General features: G+C 33.2%; 1 protein-coding gene across 4 annotated transcripts; it reads left to right on the top strand.

Moving 5' to 3' along the window:
- The first annotated feature begins 212 nt into the window (after window positions 1–212).
- Window positions 213–13,448, top strand: LOC111698863 (uncharacterized). Of its 4 annotated transcripts, none has more exons than XM_023469330.1 (12): window positions 213–945; window positions 3,155–3,176; window positions 4,290–4,379; window positions 5,400–5,559; window positions 6,534–6,574; window positions 7,334–9,993; window positions 10,073–10,216; window positions 10,745–10,853; window positions 11,144–11,240; window positions 11,456–11,530; window positions 12,150–12,248; window positions 12,308–13,448. In XM_023469330.1, the coding sequence occupies exons 1-12, from the start codon at window positions 801–803 to the stop codon at window positions 12,626–12,628; spliced, it is 3,963 nt and encodes a 1,320-aa protein (XP_023325098.1). In that variant the 5' UTR covers window positions 213–800; the 3' UTR covers window positions 12,629–13,448. The 4 variants fall into 4 exon arrangements, with proteins under 4 accessions (XP_023325098.1, XP_023325099.1, XP_023325097.1 ...); XM_023469331.1 differs by having other exon boundaries at window positions 3,152–3,176; window positions 5,406–5,559; XM_023469329.1 differs by having other exon boundaries at window positions 3,152–3,176.
- Window positions 13,449–14,756: the final 1,308 nt, after the last annotated feature.

Genomic DNA, 14,756 nt, shown 5'->3' with positions numbered 1-14,756 from the left:
TAAATATATAGATAATATACTACATGTATATTAAAGTTATTTTTGAGTAAACAATTAACAATAAACAAATGTACTCTCCTAGACTGTACAAATACCGAGATTCGTATGTACTATATATACCAACAGTACACACCTTCGGTTCGGTATTCCTTACACACACTCTTTTGGTACAGACACACACACATAACGTTTCCGCCCCCTGTCTTTACTATATATATAGTAACCTTATATCAATCTATCAATCTTCAAGTTTGACCGGCCAAAAATCTGGTCTGAGGTCGTGTGATTTACTGACTATCGGTTCATTCGTTAGGATGTACGTTTATTGAATTACAAAAACAAAATAAATAAAAATTTGCGTAATACATTAATGACAAACTTTTAATATCACCTTGTTTCCCGGCAATAAACCATTTTTCTTATTTTTCTACAAATAAATAGATTTTATTGTCATGTACTTATCCTTTTATCCGAATATCTGAATAATGGCAACAATGTTAATTATAAAAACCGTTATCACTTCATTGATTTCATTGTTCCTTTCTTCACGCATAATTTTCCATTTCGATGATATCTTCTCCGTCTGTTCGTCTAGCTCCGTATCTGTGTGTCTGGTTCAGACACCAGACACAGAGACAGAGAAAGAGAGAGAAACAATGAAACCTGTCCCTACGGCTGGATAAAGTTAGTGAAATATAGTAGGAGAGACAGTTCACGCTGCTGGTTCCAGGTGTCTCACATTCAAACCTTAATCATGGTCGGAGACGGAGAATAAACCAGCTCCGGACACAAAAGTGATAATGCGCTCAGTTTTATTTCTCTCAGTGCTACTCGTCCTGGTTAGGACGAAAAGTATATTACCACAGGACGATAGTGCCTCGTCAATAAAAGCAGAAGAAGATCGGTTAAATTTCCTTTTCGGAAAATCGGAAAAATTTCGAGCGGGTCAAGTTTTTAGAACGAAGTTAAAGTCAAGAACAGTTTATGATACAAGGTTTCAATTAACTTTGAATGATTATCTAATAGTCACGCAATTTCTGACATGCTAAGTTTGAATAGTTTTTCATATATAACAATTAAACCTAATTACTGAGAGAATTGCATAGAAAAAAAACATATTTGCTTTTACAGTTCACTTGTTTAAACATAATAAACATCTTCCTGTCAAGATTTTAATTCTAAACAGACTAGTACGTCAGGGTTTTAAATACGGTGGTAGGCTATTATCAATACAATGAAGACGACTTTTGATTTATATCAAGCTTTAAAACAGAATGGATACAGAAAAACATGGATACTAAGAGAAGCTGGCAATTTAAAAAAGCTTCTTTTTAGTTACTGTAATTTTGTAATTCACAAAAAAGCTCGTTAACAATTAGAACTTAAATAAAAAAGTCGTCTATATTATATTGATATATTAGCCTACCACCGTATAACATTAGATCCCCTCTTTACAAATTATGAAAAGCCGAGAGTCAGAAAATGTATTATAAAAATTTAACAAAAAATGTTGAATCATCGGCTAACCTTCCGCTCGTCCAGTGCATTATTAAATTATTATTTTTTTTATGGCCCCCCTCCTAACCACTGGCCTTTTTAGGATTGAAAAAAAATACAGGGTGTCCAAATTAACATGGGAATTAAGTAATTAATTTTATCGTCTTCGATCCATAACAATTGCAGTATTCCAGTTTACCCATGTAATATCGAAAACGCCTGGTCTTGAGATTTTCAAAATGAGGTCTATCTTTCTTGTATCTTCAAAATTGACGGAGATATTGCAAAATGTTTACAAAATCTAATTTATTTAATAAATAAAAATTTTGTTATCTTCTAATTATCTTTGTCAATTTCTTATAACATGAGAAAGGTAGATCACTTTGTGTAAAGCTTGTAAGACGTACGGCATCATTTTTATACTTTCTTTGCCATGCATTAAATATCAGAAAATGAATTCCCATGTTTATTGGAACACCCTCCGAGATAAAATCATACAGTGTGTCTCTGAAAAAAAGGCGTCAACGAAGCATTTTTCTTTAAACTGCCGTTAATCTTCAAAAGTAGGCTTTATATTCGACTACGTATGACTACTTTATATTGAGATAACAGTTAACAACAATTACAATATTGATATAAATATAAGGAGAAGAAAAATTTAATTATATTAAAATTTTTGTTTGAAAATCTTTGAAAAGATCGACCGAGTATATATTTGCATATTAGGTCTACCTTTGAAGGTGANATCCACTAGGAACACTTTTGAGTACATAAAACGACGTTTTGTGCAGGCGAAAAAGCAAAAGCTTACTTTTTTTCAGTGACACCTTGAACTTGTTTCGGAAATGAAAAGTGAAATCTAATTCAACTGAAAATATTGAACCACATTGAACAATGTGTACAGTCTAGGGATGTGCATTTAACAATGTGTACAGTCTAGAGATGTGCATTGAACAATGTGTACAGTCTAGGGATGTGCATTGAAAAAAGTGTACAGTCTAGGGATGTGCATTGAACAATGTGTACAATCTAGGGATATGCATTGTTTTGGGTCCGTTTTAGAACATTTGGGGTTTTCTAAACTTTTCAGAGGCTCCATATGGGAATCTGAGATATTTAGAATGTATGGAAATTGTATTATTTTATAGTTTTCTTTTTTACACTGCAAAGTTTTGGTCAATATCTTTGTCCAGAGAAATTGTTGTGAATAATAAAGTAAAAGCAAAAACAGTTTTTCTATGAGTTGAATATCCCGAAACCTTAAATGTTTGATACGAACCCCAAAACCATTCCCCTCAATATTTTACACTGAACAGTAACAAATATTTATATATGATATTATAATTAAACAAAGAAGTAAGATTTTGCATTGCTATGTTAAAAACTCTTATTGTTTGAACACTTGTGAAATGAAATCCATTTAACAAAATGACTAATTATTTCAAAGTTATAGGACCGCTAATCGAAAAAATATATATTTTTAAAGTCTAATATTTTTACATAAATTCACAAAAATATTAGCATTAATACTTTTTTTAAAACTCAAGTACATATATTTTAAAGGGCTTCTAGATCCTGTAATATCTCTCTTGAAGAGTTTTAAAAACAACATTACTGGTTTGATTTCGTTCTTAAAACTTCTCCTGTTTCCTAGAAGATGTGGTAACCAGTGTATCCAGGTTCAGTGCACTACACGACAAGTCTAAACAAACCCATAAAATTTGTTTTGACAACATTTCTCTTTTCTATATCAGAAAAAGATTAAATCTCAAATATTTCAAGTAAAATTGATTGTAATTATGATTTCGTTAATAGTTTTACTCAGACTTTATTGCGAAGTTAACCCTTTCCCTCCCGAGCCCTTATCTATTTGGGATAAAGGTGTTGATCCATTTGGGATAAAGGTGTTGATCTATTTGGGATACAGGTGTTGATCTATTTGGGATAGAGGTGTTGATCTATTTGGGATAAAGGTGTTGATCTATTTGGGATAAAGGTGTTGATCTATTTGGGATAAAGGTGTTGATCTATTTGGGATACAGGTGTTGATCTATTTGGGATAAAGGTTTTGATCTATTTTGGATAAAGGTGTTGATCTATTTGGGATAAAGGTGTTGATCTATTTGGGATAAAGGTGTTGATCTTTTTGGGATACAGGTGTTGATCTATTTGGGATAAAGGTTTTGATCTTTTTGGGATAAAGGTGTTGATCTATTTGGGATAAAGGTGTTGATCTATTTGGGATAAAGGTGTTTTACAACTTTTCGATTTTGGGAAGGATTGAATTTTATATGATATAAAGTTCCCAGTAAATTTCCCTTGGCGCCAGTGACTAGCAAAATTAAATAAAATCATCCATTTTCTCTCAACCAGTTCACATTTACAAATAAAAACAAATTTCATACAGTTGGGTCCAAAAAACTATAGAACAGGAAGACAACCATTAAAATTTTAAATAGTCCAATGGGCGTGAAATACTGAATCCATTTCACTTATTTAATTGATTTTCAACCTATATCATTAAAATAATAAAAAAAATTCGTATATTTATATATATCATGACGGCAACATAGGACTAAAATATTTTCTATGAAAACTCATGTTTCTTTAAACCACATTATATTGATATCTTCTGAGCTCGTGTTATTAATAAAACCAAAATTAATATAATTACTTTTAATATAATTCATCCAAAAATCATTCAGATTTGAAAATCTTGATTTTGCTTAGTTCCCAAGATTACTTTAAAAAAGTAAATCTTTAAAAAAAACTACAAGTGCATCTGTTGAAAGTGAGTTAGAGGAGGATACGGAGAACCTGAGCAAACCCAAAACTCAGGATGAATCTTACTCCGGAGAACAGCATTCCAGTCTTATCAATAGGTTTGTTTAACAGACTCAAAATGTACATATACAGGTACATTGTGTAGCAGTACGCAGCTTACGGTAAAATAAAGATATGTACACTCAAGGAGAATTGAATTCAATTCTCCTTGTGTATACTAAAGGTAGCCTGGATAGGGTTTGTTTACGTTTTACTGCACTCTTTGAAACTGGTTATTAAGCTATAGATAAACAAACCCGGCCATCGTACGGACTTTTGTTTGTTTACAATATTTATTATTGTTTTGTTAAAACTATAGTTCACTTAGTAAAAATACACCACAATAAAATGTGTTCATAAATCCTACCTTTCCTACATTTAGTAAACATACTCGTAATAAACCACAGACTACACAGACTGCTTATCTCCTTTCACAGGCTGGGCTACGTAGACCTAAGTTGACCCGGCACGACATGATACGTTTTTACGATAGGTTTTTAGAGTGCCATCTCACGGCCACAATTGTTGAACATAATACCCATTCAAGGGTTAAGTTTTAGAACTTTTAAAGAAACATGAAACATAACATTTATGAATTCTGTCTTTTTTAAAGATTTTGTGAATCGTATCCAAAGGATCCTTAAATATCCCTGAATACAGATGTTTGCTGATTGGTCGTGTACAGTACTTGTACTCAATAGAACATGCTGTGGAAAATATCGCATATTTTAGCTAATACTCGATCTCTGTAACTCTCTTATCTCTGTATTAAACTATACCGTGTTCTGTACAATACCAACTGCATGTTTTTATCTATATATATCATATATTTATCTATTCTATTAGATCATCCTAGCTCCCTTCTCAAATAGTGATTTTAAGAACATCCTTCTAGTAATTTCCTTTCACCCAAACTATTCAAATCAAATCAAAATTCATCTATATCTTTGGGCAAATATATAAATATATATCTAGTAATTTCATATAATGATATATTTTTCCTAAAAAGATTATAAATTTCAGTTCCATTAGACTCTTTTCTCTTTTTTGTATCCTGACGATTAAACGATTTTTTCAAGGTACAGTTCTATCAGCTCCGATCCTAACTCTAGATTCAACTTGAGTACCTCGGACGATCGGGACGAAAAGAAAATTGATCTTCAGAATCGATCAAAAACCCCGGGAATAAGTGAAGAGCAAGATATTCTTCAGAAATTATTTAATCAAGTTGTTTCCAAGGTTAGAGTTTTAGATTTTGAATTATTTTTGATTAAGGTTTATTTAAGAAGTCTCCTTATTCAAAGTTGATGCTATACATTATAGATCATTCTCATTGATTCAGTTGTTTATCCTAATCAATTAACATCTTGGCTCTAATTTACTGTCTAGTACATCAAAATTATTTCTAGTTCATACTAGTTAATCCTGGTTCATCCTAGTTCATTCTAGCTTATTTTAGTTCATGCTAGTTCATATTAGCTCATCCTAGCTCATCCTAGTTCATCCTGGCTCATCCTAGTTAAACCTAGTTCATCCTGGTTCATCCTGGTTCATCATAGTTCATCATTGTTCATCCTGGTTCATCCTGGTTCATCATAGTTCTTTATTGTTCATCCTGGTTCATCCTGGTTCATCCTAGCTCATCCTAGTTCATCCTGGCTCATCCTAATTCATCCTGGTTTATCCTAGTCATCTTAGTTCATTTTTTCAGTTTATTCTATGTCAATCTAGTTCGTTCTAGTACAACCTAGAGTTCATAATATGTTTTCCTAGTTCATCCTTTAGTGCATTTAATCTGAAGTTCATTCAAATCCGTCTTATTTCATTATAGGTTATCCTAGTTTATCCTAGTTCACCCATATCCATTCTGACCCATAATAGTAATCCAAGTTCATTTTGATTCATCCTCATTTTCATTACCTTAGCCGATCCCTGTTCATCGTACTTATAGTGTCCTCCTTTCCATCCTGTTTAATTCATACTAATCCTATTAATCCTATTAACCCTATGAATCCTATTAATCCTATTAATCCTATTAATCCTATTAATCCTATTAATCCTATTAATCCTTTTAATCCTCTTAATCCTATTAATCCTATTAATCCTTTTAATCCTTTTAATCCTTTAATACTTTCAATCCTCTAAATCCTATTAATCCTATTAATCCTATTAATCCTATTGATCCTATTGACTCTAAGGTTTGATGTATCTAGGTGAAGGCTGCAGTAGGTGGAACTGTGGAAACAGTACTCAGGAAACTTAATTATTCTTTTCAATAGTTTCACTGGCATGAAATAAAATCAATAGGACAATACAACTTTATAATTTACTCAAGATAGGACTCAAACACTGGATAAAGGTTTAAACTGAAGTAAAGTTATTCAAAAGTAAGGTTTAAACTAGAGTATAAAGTTATTCTAAAGTAAGGTTTAAACTGTAGTAAAGTTATTCTAAAGTAAGGTTTAAACTAGAGTAAAGTTATTCTAAAGTAAGGTTTAAACTAGAGTAAAGTTATTCTAAAGTAAGGTTTAAACTAGAATAATGTTATTCTATTATAAAGTAATGTTTAAATGGATTACAAATATTCTAAAGTAAGGTTTAAACTAGAGTAAAGTTATTCTAAAGTAAGGTTTAAATTGGATTAAAGATACTAATGAAGTGAAGGTTAAACGAAAGTAATTTTTAGACATGAAGGTTTGACCTGGGCCAGGGTATGGTTTTTACTGAAGTAAAGTGGACATGGGAGTACAGAATATAATGGGGTAAGTTTAACACTGGAGTAAAATTTTATTTCAATAGAGTCTAGGCTAGATCAATAAAGTATACAGTTACACTAGAGAAAGACTGGATTGGAGCAAGGTGCACACTGCACGCTGAGATATATTAAGAGTTACTAGACTGAATTAGTGTTGCTCTAGAGTAAGATTTATAATGCGGTAAAGTATCGTATAAACTAAAAATACAAGACATTATAATAAAGGAAAATAAAATTAAATAATTAAACGTTTTCTAGTGAAATTAGATCAGCTGAGAATGAGATTCAGGACGAAAAGTTTAAGTTTAATCTGGGAGTTGGAGATGGTTCTGAAGATGGGATTGATATTCAGATCAATATAACAAACAAAGACGAAATCAAACCTACAAACTACAACTATTATCCTGTTCTCGATGTTTCCCTTATACCTGATACAGATACGGAATCTGAATCCGATTCTCTAGATATCGATCCTGTTCTAGATGTCACTAAGATCAGTTTTGATTCAGAGGAAGATGCTGATTACACTGAATATGATGATGAAAACCAACCAAGCTTGATCAATAGTTCTAGTTTAGTACAGGATAATGATCAAGTTCTATCCGTTAAATCAGAACTATCATCCCAGGGAGAACTAAAGAAAGAGGAGTATGACTACCAAAATGAAGATTATGAAAATGATGAGTATGAAAATGATTTGTATGGGGGAGAATTCAGAAGACCAGATTATGAGGAAACCATCACAGATTTTTATGAAGATGTTAACGAGAAACCTACAACAATAGTAACAATTGATGATCTTGATAAAGAAAGCTTAACTGAAGATCAAGAACTAGATACTCCAGATGAAGAAAGCTCTACTGAAGATCAAGAACTAGATACTCCAGATAAGGAAACTACTTCTAAAGATCAAGAACTAGAAACTCAGGATGAGGAGAGTTTTATTGAAGATCAAGAAGAAGATACTCCAGATGAGGAAAGGGCTACTAAAGATCAAGAAGAAGGTACTCCACACTCTATTGAAGATCAAGAACTAGATACTCAAGTTGAGGAAAATACAACTGAAGATCAAGATTTAGATACTCCAGATGAGGAAATCACTACTGAAGATCAAAAACTAGTTATTCCAGATGAGGAAAGATCTATTGAAGATCAAGGGCGATTTACTCCGAATGAGGAGTATACTACTGAAGATCAAGAACTAGTTGTTCCAGATAAGGAATGGTCTTTTGAAGATAAAGGACTAGATATTCCAAATGAGGAGTATACTACGGAAGATCAAGAACTAGTTACTCTAGATGAGGAAAGGTCTTTTGAAGATCAAGGACATGATACTCCGAACGAGGAGTATACTACTGAAAGTCAAGGACTAGATACTCCAAATGAGGAAAGCACTACTAAAGATAAAGAACTTGATACTCCAGAAGAGGAAACTACTACTAAAGATCAAGAAGAAGATACTCCAGATGAGGAAAGTACTACTGAAGATCAAGAACTAGTTATTCCAGAAGAGGAAGATGGTGCGGAAGATCAAGGACTAGATACACCAGACGATGAAAATTCTATTATAGAACAAAAGATAGATACTTTGAATGAGAAAAGTTCTATTGAAGATCAAGAACAAGATATTCCGGATGAAGATTATAATACTAAAGATCAAAAAGTAAATACTGCAGATGAGGAAAGTTCTATTGAAGATCAAGAGATAGATACTTCGGATAAGGAAAGTTCAATTGAAGATCAAAAACAAGATATTCCGGACGAAGAAAGTTATTTTGAAGATCAAGATTATTTTACTGGCGAACGAAAAGAAATTCTTTTTCAAGATTTAGAACCAAAAACAATTCCCAGCTTAATTGAAAGTACAATCAATGGTTTTCAGGATGAGGTAATAATTGATGAAGACACCGACCTGGAGCCGGATAAACTTTTTCGTGGAATCAGCGAGCTAGAAGAAGAATATACAGATGAAGGGTTTGCTAGAACCTTCTCCAACGAAGTATTAAGAACATCCACAGCTAAAGTAAACACAGGGACAGTGAGAGGAAAAGTATTGAAGACTTTAACCGGGTTAGAGATAACATGGTATCCTGGGATACCCTATGCTGAGCCCCCTGTTGGAGATCTTAGGTTCCAGGTAGCAAGAAGGAAAAGTTCGTGGACTGGTGTATTGGAAGGAAGGGAGAGGGTTAAATGTGTTCAGGCATCCTCGTTTAATGTTGAGGGAGAGGAGGACTGTTTGTATCTGAATATCTGGGTTCCGGAAACAAGGAATTCAACACAACTACTTCCTGTTATGGTTTGGATTCATGGAGGATTTTTCTTGTTTGGCTCCGGGGACGCAGAATATCAGAGCTTCCATAGGTTAGTTGAAAAGAACGTGATTGTAGTTTCTATTAATTACAGACTTGGAGCACTAGGTTTCTTATGTTTGGGAAACGATATGTCTGGAGGAAATCTAGGATTACGAGATCAGAAGCTAGCCCTGGAGTGGGTTCAACAAAATATATTAAACTTCGGAGGAGATCCTGGTCGAGTAACTGTGTTTGGACACGGTTCAGGAGCTATGAGTACTCAGGTTCATCTTCTCTCTCCGTCCTCCCGGAGGTTTATCTCCGGAGCTATTCTCCAGTCAGGATCTCTTCTGTATAAAACTAAGTTCGAGCAAGTAACTGAAGATGTTATAAAAAGCAGTCGAAGGCTTGCCGATTCTTTTGGTTGCTTCGGATTAAACACACTCAATTGTCTTCGAAATATCTCTGCAAACCTTCTCACAAGGAAAAGTGTGGCAAGAGATGAAACGTTTAACGAGAGCGGAATATACTCTAACTCCAGCTGGTTCTGGTTACCAGTTCAAGACGGAAATTTCTCTCGTGACCCTCTAATTCCTAAACCACCAGTCGAGATTATTCTTTCAGGTATTTTTATCTTAAAGTAGGAAATTATAATCTAGTGAATTATAATTTAAACCTTAATTAATCCTTATTTATGGTTTAGGAGAATATTTAAACGTTCCAGTTCTAACCGGACTAGTGGAGGGAGAAGGATCTCTATACCTTACTCCGATCCAGGATAGTATCAGGGAGATTGAGAAAATGTGGAAACTTCTCGGTCCATCCTACCTTTTGCAAACTTCTCCAGGTGAAATAGAATTTACTCTTTTGGACGTTGGAATTGAGTAACGAAATCAAGATTGTCTTTGTTAAGAATTATTCTTGTAAAACCTGACTTTAGAAATCATTATATGATTATGTCTGCTAGAGTTTATCTTATGAAAATGGAAAAGGATGCTTGTATAGAAGTAAATTTTAGTCGGTATATAAAATATAATCATTAATCATAACCTCATGGCATAAATAGGTGATTTGTCGTTCAAACCCTATTGCGGTGTTTTTAGTAAATAAATTAATGTCAGATGGAAGAAAATTCGTAAAGTTCAAAATTTTGATGAAATATCTGCAATAATAAATAATAAAAAACACTATATTATGGAATGGAGTGGAGTTGAGTATCACTGAATAAATTTAGAACAGGCTGACCAAAATACTTTTTTTTTTAAATTCAAGGGGGGAGGTATTAAAAAAATCTATTAATAATCCTCCCCCCCCTGGAAAATATCGTAAGCCGTCCCTGCATATTTAGTTTAACCTATAATTATAATCTACTCAGGATTAATCAGTGACGAGGACGTATTGGTTGCTAACACTCTCACCAGGTTCTATGTTGGAAGATCTAACCTTAGCGCTGCGGATAGGATGGATCTTCAGGATATGTTCAGGTATCCGACAACATCATCTTGAATTTCGTGCTTTAAAGAAAACTTAGATTTTTGAATTACAAGATTTTATAGTAATAATCTTAGCTTTTGCAGATTTATCTAGCGGCCTTTCTTTCTCGTACATTTTTGAAAATTCAAATGTTTCTGAAGTGACACTTTTAAATTTTCAAAAACGATCGGGCACGACCGGTTAAGCCGTTTTGATGTTTATTGGATACAAAGGATTGAATATACAGTGTGGTAAAATGCACAGAGGCTGATTCCCTTTAATATTTTGTTTTCTCATCTAGTGACGCCTACTTCTCTGTTCCTGTTCTTCTGAACGCAGAGCTAATGAGCAGATCTGGAACCAAAACCTTCTGCTATATTCTCAAGGAGACAATCAAGGTTGGATTTTTAACATTAAATTATTGTATTTTCATCTCCAATTTTAATTGAGCTGTTATATATTTTTGTATTCGTATGATAATGATAACCCATAAAAGAAAACACAAATGATAACTTCACGATGAAAGTGAAAAACTATTTAAAATTTTACAAAACCTAGGATATTAGAGAAATTTATAAAATCCAAATAATAATGGTTAAAAAACCTAATCTAGGATGAGGAAACCCCTAGTTTTGGACATGGGGACGATTTGGTTTATCTGTTCTCTCGGGAGGAAAGAATAGAACAGGTACTTTTTATATTTTTCTACGGTGGTAAGCGATTACATCAATAAAATGAAGACGACTTTTTATTTAAGTTTTAATTGTTAACCAGCCTTTTTGTGTATCCACGCTGTTTAAAAGCTCGATTTAAATCAAAATTGAGATCGAAAGTCGTCTTACTTATATTAATATAATCGCATACCGCTGTATTAAAATTGTTTTCTGAAGAGATAAATCCTACTTAATCCAATTAAACTTGTTCAGTACAACTTTAGCTGGGAGAAATTTAACCTACATAGTTCAGTTCTACTCTTATTCCGAAGAAATTATACGTACTTAATCCACTTGAACTTACGCAGTTCAATTCTTTTATCCGAAGAACTGAAACCTACTTAATCCACTTGAACTCACGCAGTTCAATTCTTTTATCCGAAGAAATGAAACCTACTCAATCCATTTGATCTTAATTAGTTCAATTCTTTTAACCAAAGAAATGAAATCCGCTTGAACTTTTTTAGCTCAACGATTACTCAGAAGAAATTAAGCCAAGTAAATCCAGTTCCACTCGATCTTGCAGTTCATTCTTCGATCCGGAGAAAAAAATCTAATTTATACACTTTGACGCTTGTAGTTTTCTTTTAACAGAAACGTATATCGGACCTAATGGTGTCTGCCTGGACGAACTTTGCTAGATCTAGAAACCCTGACTCAGAAATGAATATAAGCTGGGCTGAGTATACTCAGGTAAATATGAAGAAACAATTTTAAATGTCGTCTTAGATGTTTTCATTTTTTCTTTTCAGAAATCTAAGTCTTGTCTTCTACTGACGAATGAACCAACAATGGAAACGAATTCCTACCCTGAAAGAATGCTAATCTGGAGAAAACTAGTTTGGGATCCTATTCTCCTCTCCTTAGCTCCTAAACCCAAACCAATATGTCCTCCTCCCCCTCCTCCGCCTAAATGCCCATCCCCTACTTTACGTCCCACCCAACCTATTCACTCTTCTCCAACCCACCGTCCACATTCTCCACATATCCCATCCCGCCCGTTTTTAGTTCCATATGTCCCCGCTTGGATCCACCCTTATCCAGCATATACACATTATCATTCAGGGCGATAGATTAAGATTTAATCAGTTAATTACAATTCTTCCATTATCCCGTCTTCCTCAGATTATGTTATTTCAATCCTACAACTTGTTTACCGAAAAAATTTTTAAACCCTAAACTCCATCTTACGGTTATAGGCGTTTTAATATAGTTATAAAAAAGACATTTTTATCCTTTGCATTATGACATTATTAGGATACTATCAAATGCACTGAAAGATTTAAGATTTAGGTTTATTTATTAATATGTTTAGTTTGGGATATTTGACCCAGAAATTCAAACTGGATGCATGTAGAACAAAGATGATAACTTTTGATTGAACGGGGCTAATTTAAATTGGTTCAATTAAATGAGTCGATTTTTTCTCTTCTCTCTCTTAAAGAACCGTTAAACCAAAGAGATACGAGATCAGAGGAACAGGTTCGGTTTATTTAAATTTGTTCATTAATAACATGGTTTTATAGCAATTATAGCTACGCAACGTTTTTTTGTGTGTTTTTTATTCACGAGGATTTATGAAAAAAATATTTGTGCATCTATTGGGGGAATTGTCAAAATAAATTTGTTGATCAATGCCATTTCAACATTCTTATTGTTTATTTACATTCCCCCCTCTCCTGCAAAAACCAGTCCTTTTTAATTGTCATCTTGTAATAATATTTGTAATATAAAGGTCTATAATGACATCAGGTTGAAAGATTTTAACACGAAGAGTGTTTAGAGAGAGTTCCTTGTAGTTCTTGAATCTGTGTATACCATAGATAAATAAATAAACATAGATAGCTTATGTACGAAAAATCACCAAGAATTGTACAGTCCGCGAACTCATACTTCTAGGGGTCAACGTGTAATTCAATGATAAGCGGGGTGGTTTGGTGTTTTAATGGATTTCATAGAGTAAGTGTAAAATAACTCCGGAAATGGAACTTTTTGAACAACAATATTTCACTGAAGAAGGACTTGAGAAGGACTATACTAACTTAAATTTCTCTCTACAGAACTCATGTACACCACAAGTACTCAATGACATAAGAACAGCCAATGTTCACAACCGACCTAGTTAATCTATATAATAGGAATATCTTTAAAACATCTCTGTAAATTTATATCTTTAAAGATGAAAACTGTCGTCTAATGCGCAATCTATCTTTATCTATGGTTTATACCTTTCAACTCTAATGTTATCATGATGAAAAGATAAAAAGTTAATCCATTCCTGATCTTGTCTTATCTGTGTATTCTGTGAGTATTTAGCATAGTTTAGTCAGTTTATCAATCCTGTATATTCTGTATATACATATATGATATGTAAATATAAAAAATAATCATCTAATGTAAATATATCCATACAAATTTAAATACATATATATAGATTTTAGTTTTGTCCGTTAACTTTGAGAGTCCGAGGCTAGCTTAACTCTTTAATGAAAACCAAAAGTCAGAGACCCTAACCCCCTATTTTACATGTTAAATGGGAAACTGATATTAGCTCCTAAATGAAAATGGGTTTAGAGGATAGAGTAGTAAGCTTTTATCTGTTGGTGATGCCAATGTCAGAATATAACGGATTGGTAGAATATAGAATATGCTCCGGGACCAGGCTGGATGTATTCATATTCTGGAACCTTATCTTACGAACTGGGAGGAGGGGGGCGGGCTAATTTTTTTAGACAAACCTTAACTTAAACATCTTAAAACTAAAAAATCACAAGTGGCAGCCTTTTCTTCTCAATTCTGGCAATTCTGTTGATATTATGATAATATATCAGCTCAGGTGTGGCGTTATTTCTGGGTAAACGTTAAATAATGGTAGTAGATTCTACGCAGCAATTTTTTTTCCGTGGCATCTGCGCATATTTTTGCAGTTTACGGCATTGCGCACAAGAGAAATTTGGTATTTTATCTGAAATTTCAAAATTAGAAATTATATTTATACACTTAAAATATACACTATATGTGAGTACATTAAACTCTCATTAGTTGCAAGTATCAGAATCTTAACAATTAACTTACGTAAACTAAGCTGTAATATCGATTCCTAATATTAAAACAATTGACTTTTACTGTCTGTCGCTCAGCAAAACTTGATTGATTCTCAAATATGAGAAATACTTTTACTTAATTTACTGTTTACATTCA

This window comes from Eurytemora carolleeae, unplaced genomic scaffold (assembly GCF_000591075.1).
Source record: "Eurytemora carolleeae unplaced genomic scaffold, Eaff_2.0 scaffold41, whole genome shotgun sequence".
Lineage (NCBI taxonomy): Eukaryota > Metazoa > Arthropoda > Copepoda > Calanoida > Temoridae > Eurytemora > Eurytemora carolleeae.
This window is presented reverse-complemented; position numbering and strand designations above follow the sequence as displayed.

Excerpts from the sequence above, each read along its gene's own strand:
- LOC111698863 (XM_023469329.1), top strand. The coding sequence starts at position 801 with ATGCGCTCAGTTTTATTTCTCTCAGTGCTACTCGTCCTGGTTAGGACG. Across the intron at positions 3,177-4,289 it reads GTGGTAACCAGTGTATCCAG|TGAGTTAGAGGAGGATACGG; the intron begins GTTCAGTGCACT and ends ATCTGTTGAAAG. Across the intron at positions 10,854-11,143 it reads GATCTTCAGGATATGTTCAG|TGACGCCTACTTCTCTGTTC; the intron begins GTATCCGACAAC and ends TTTCTCATCTAG.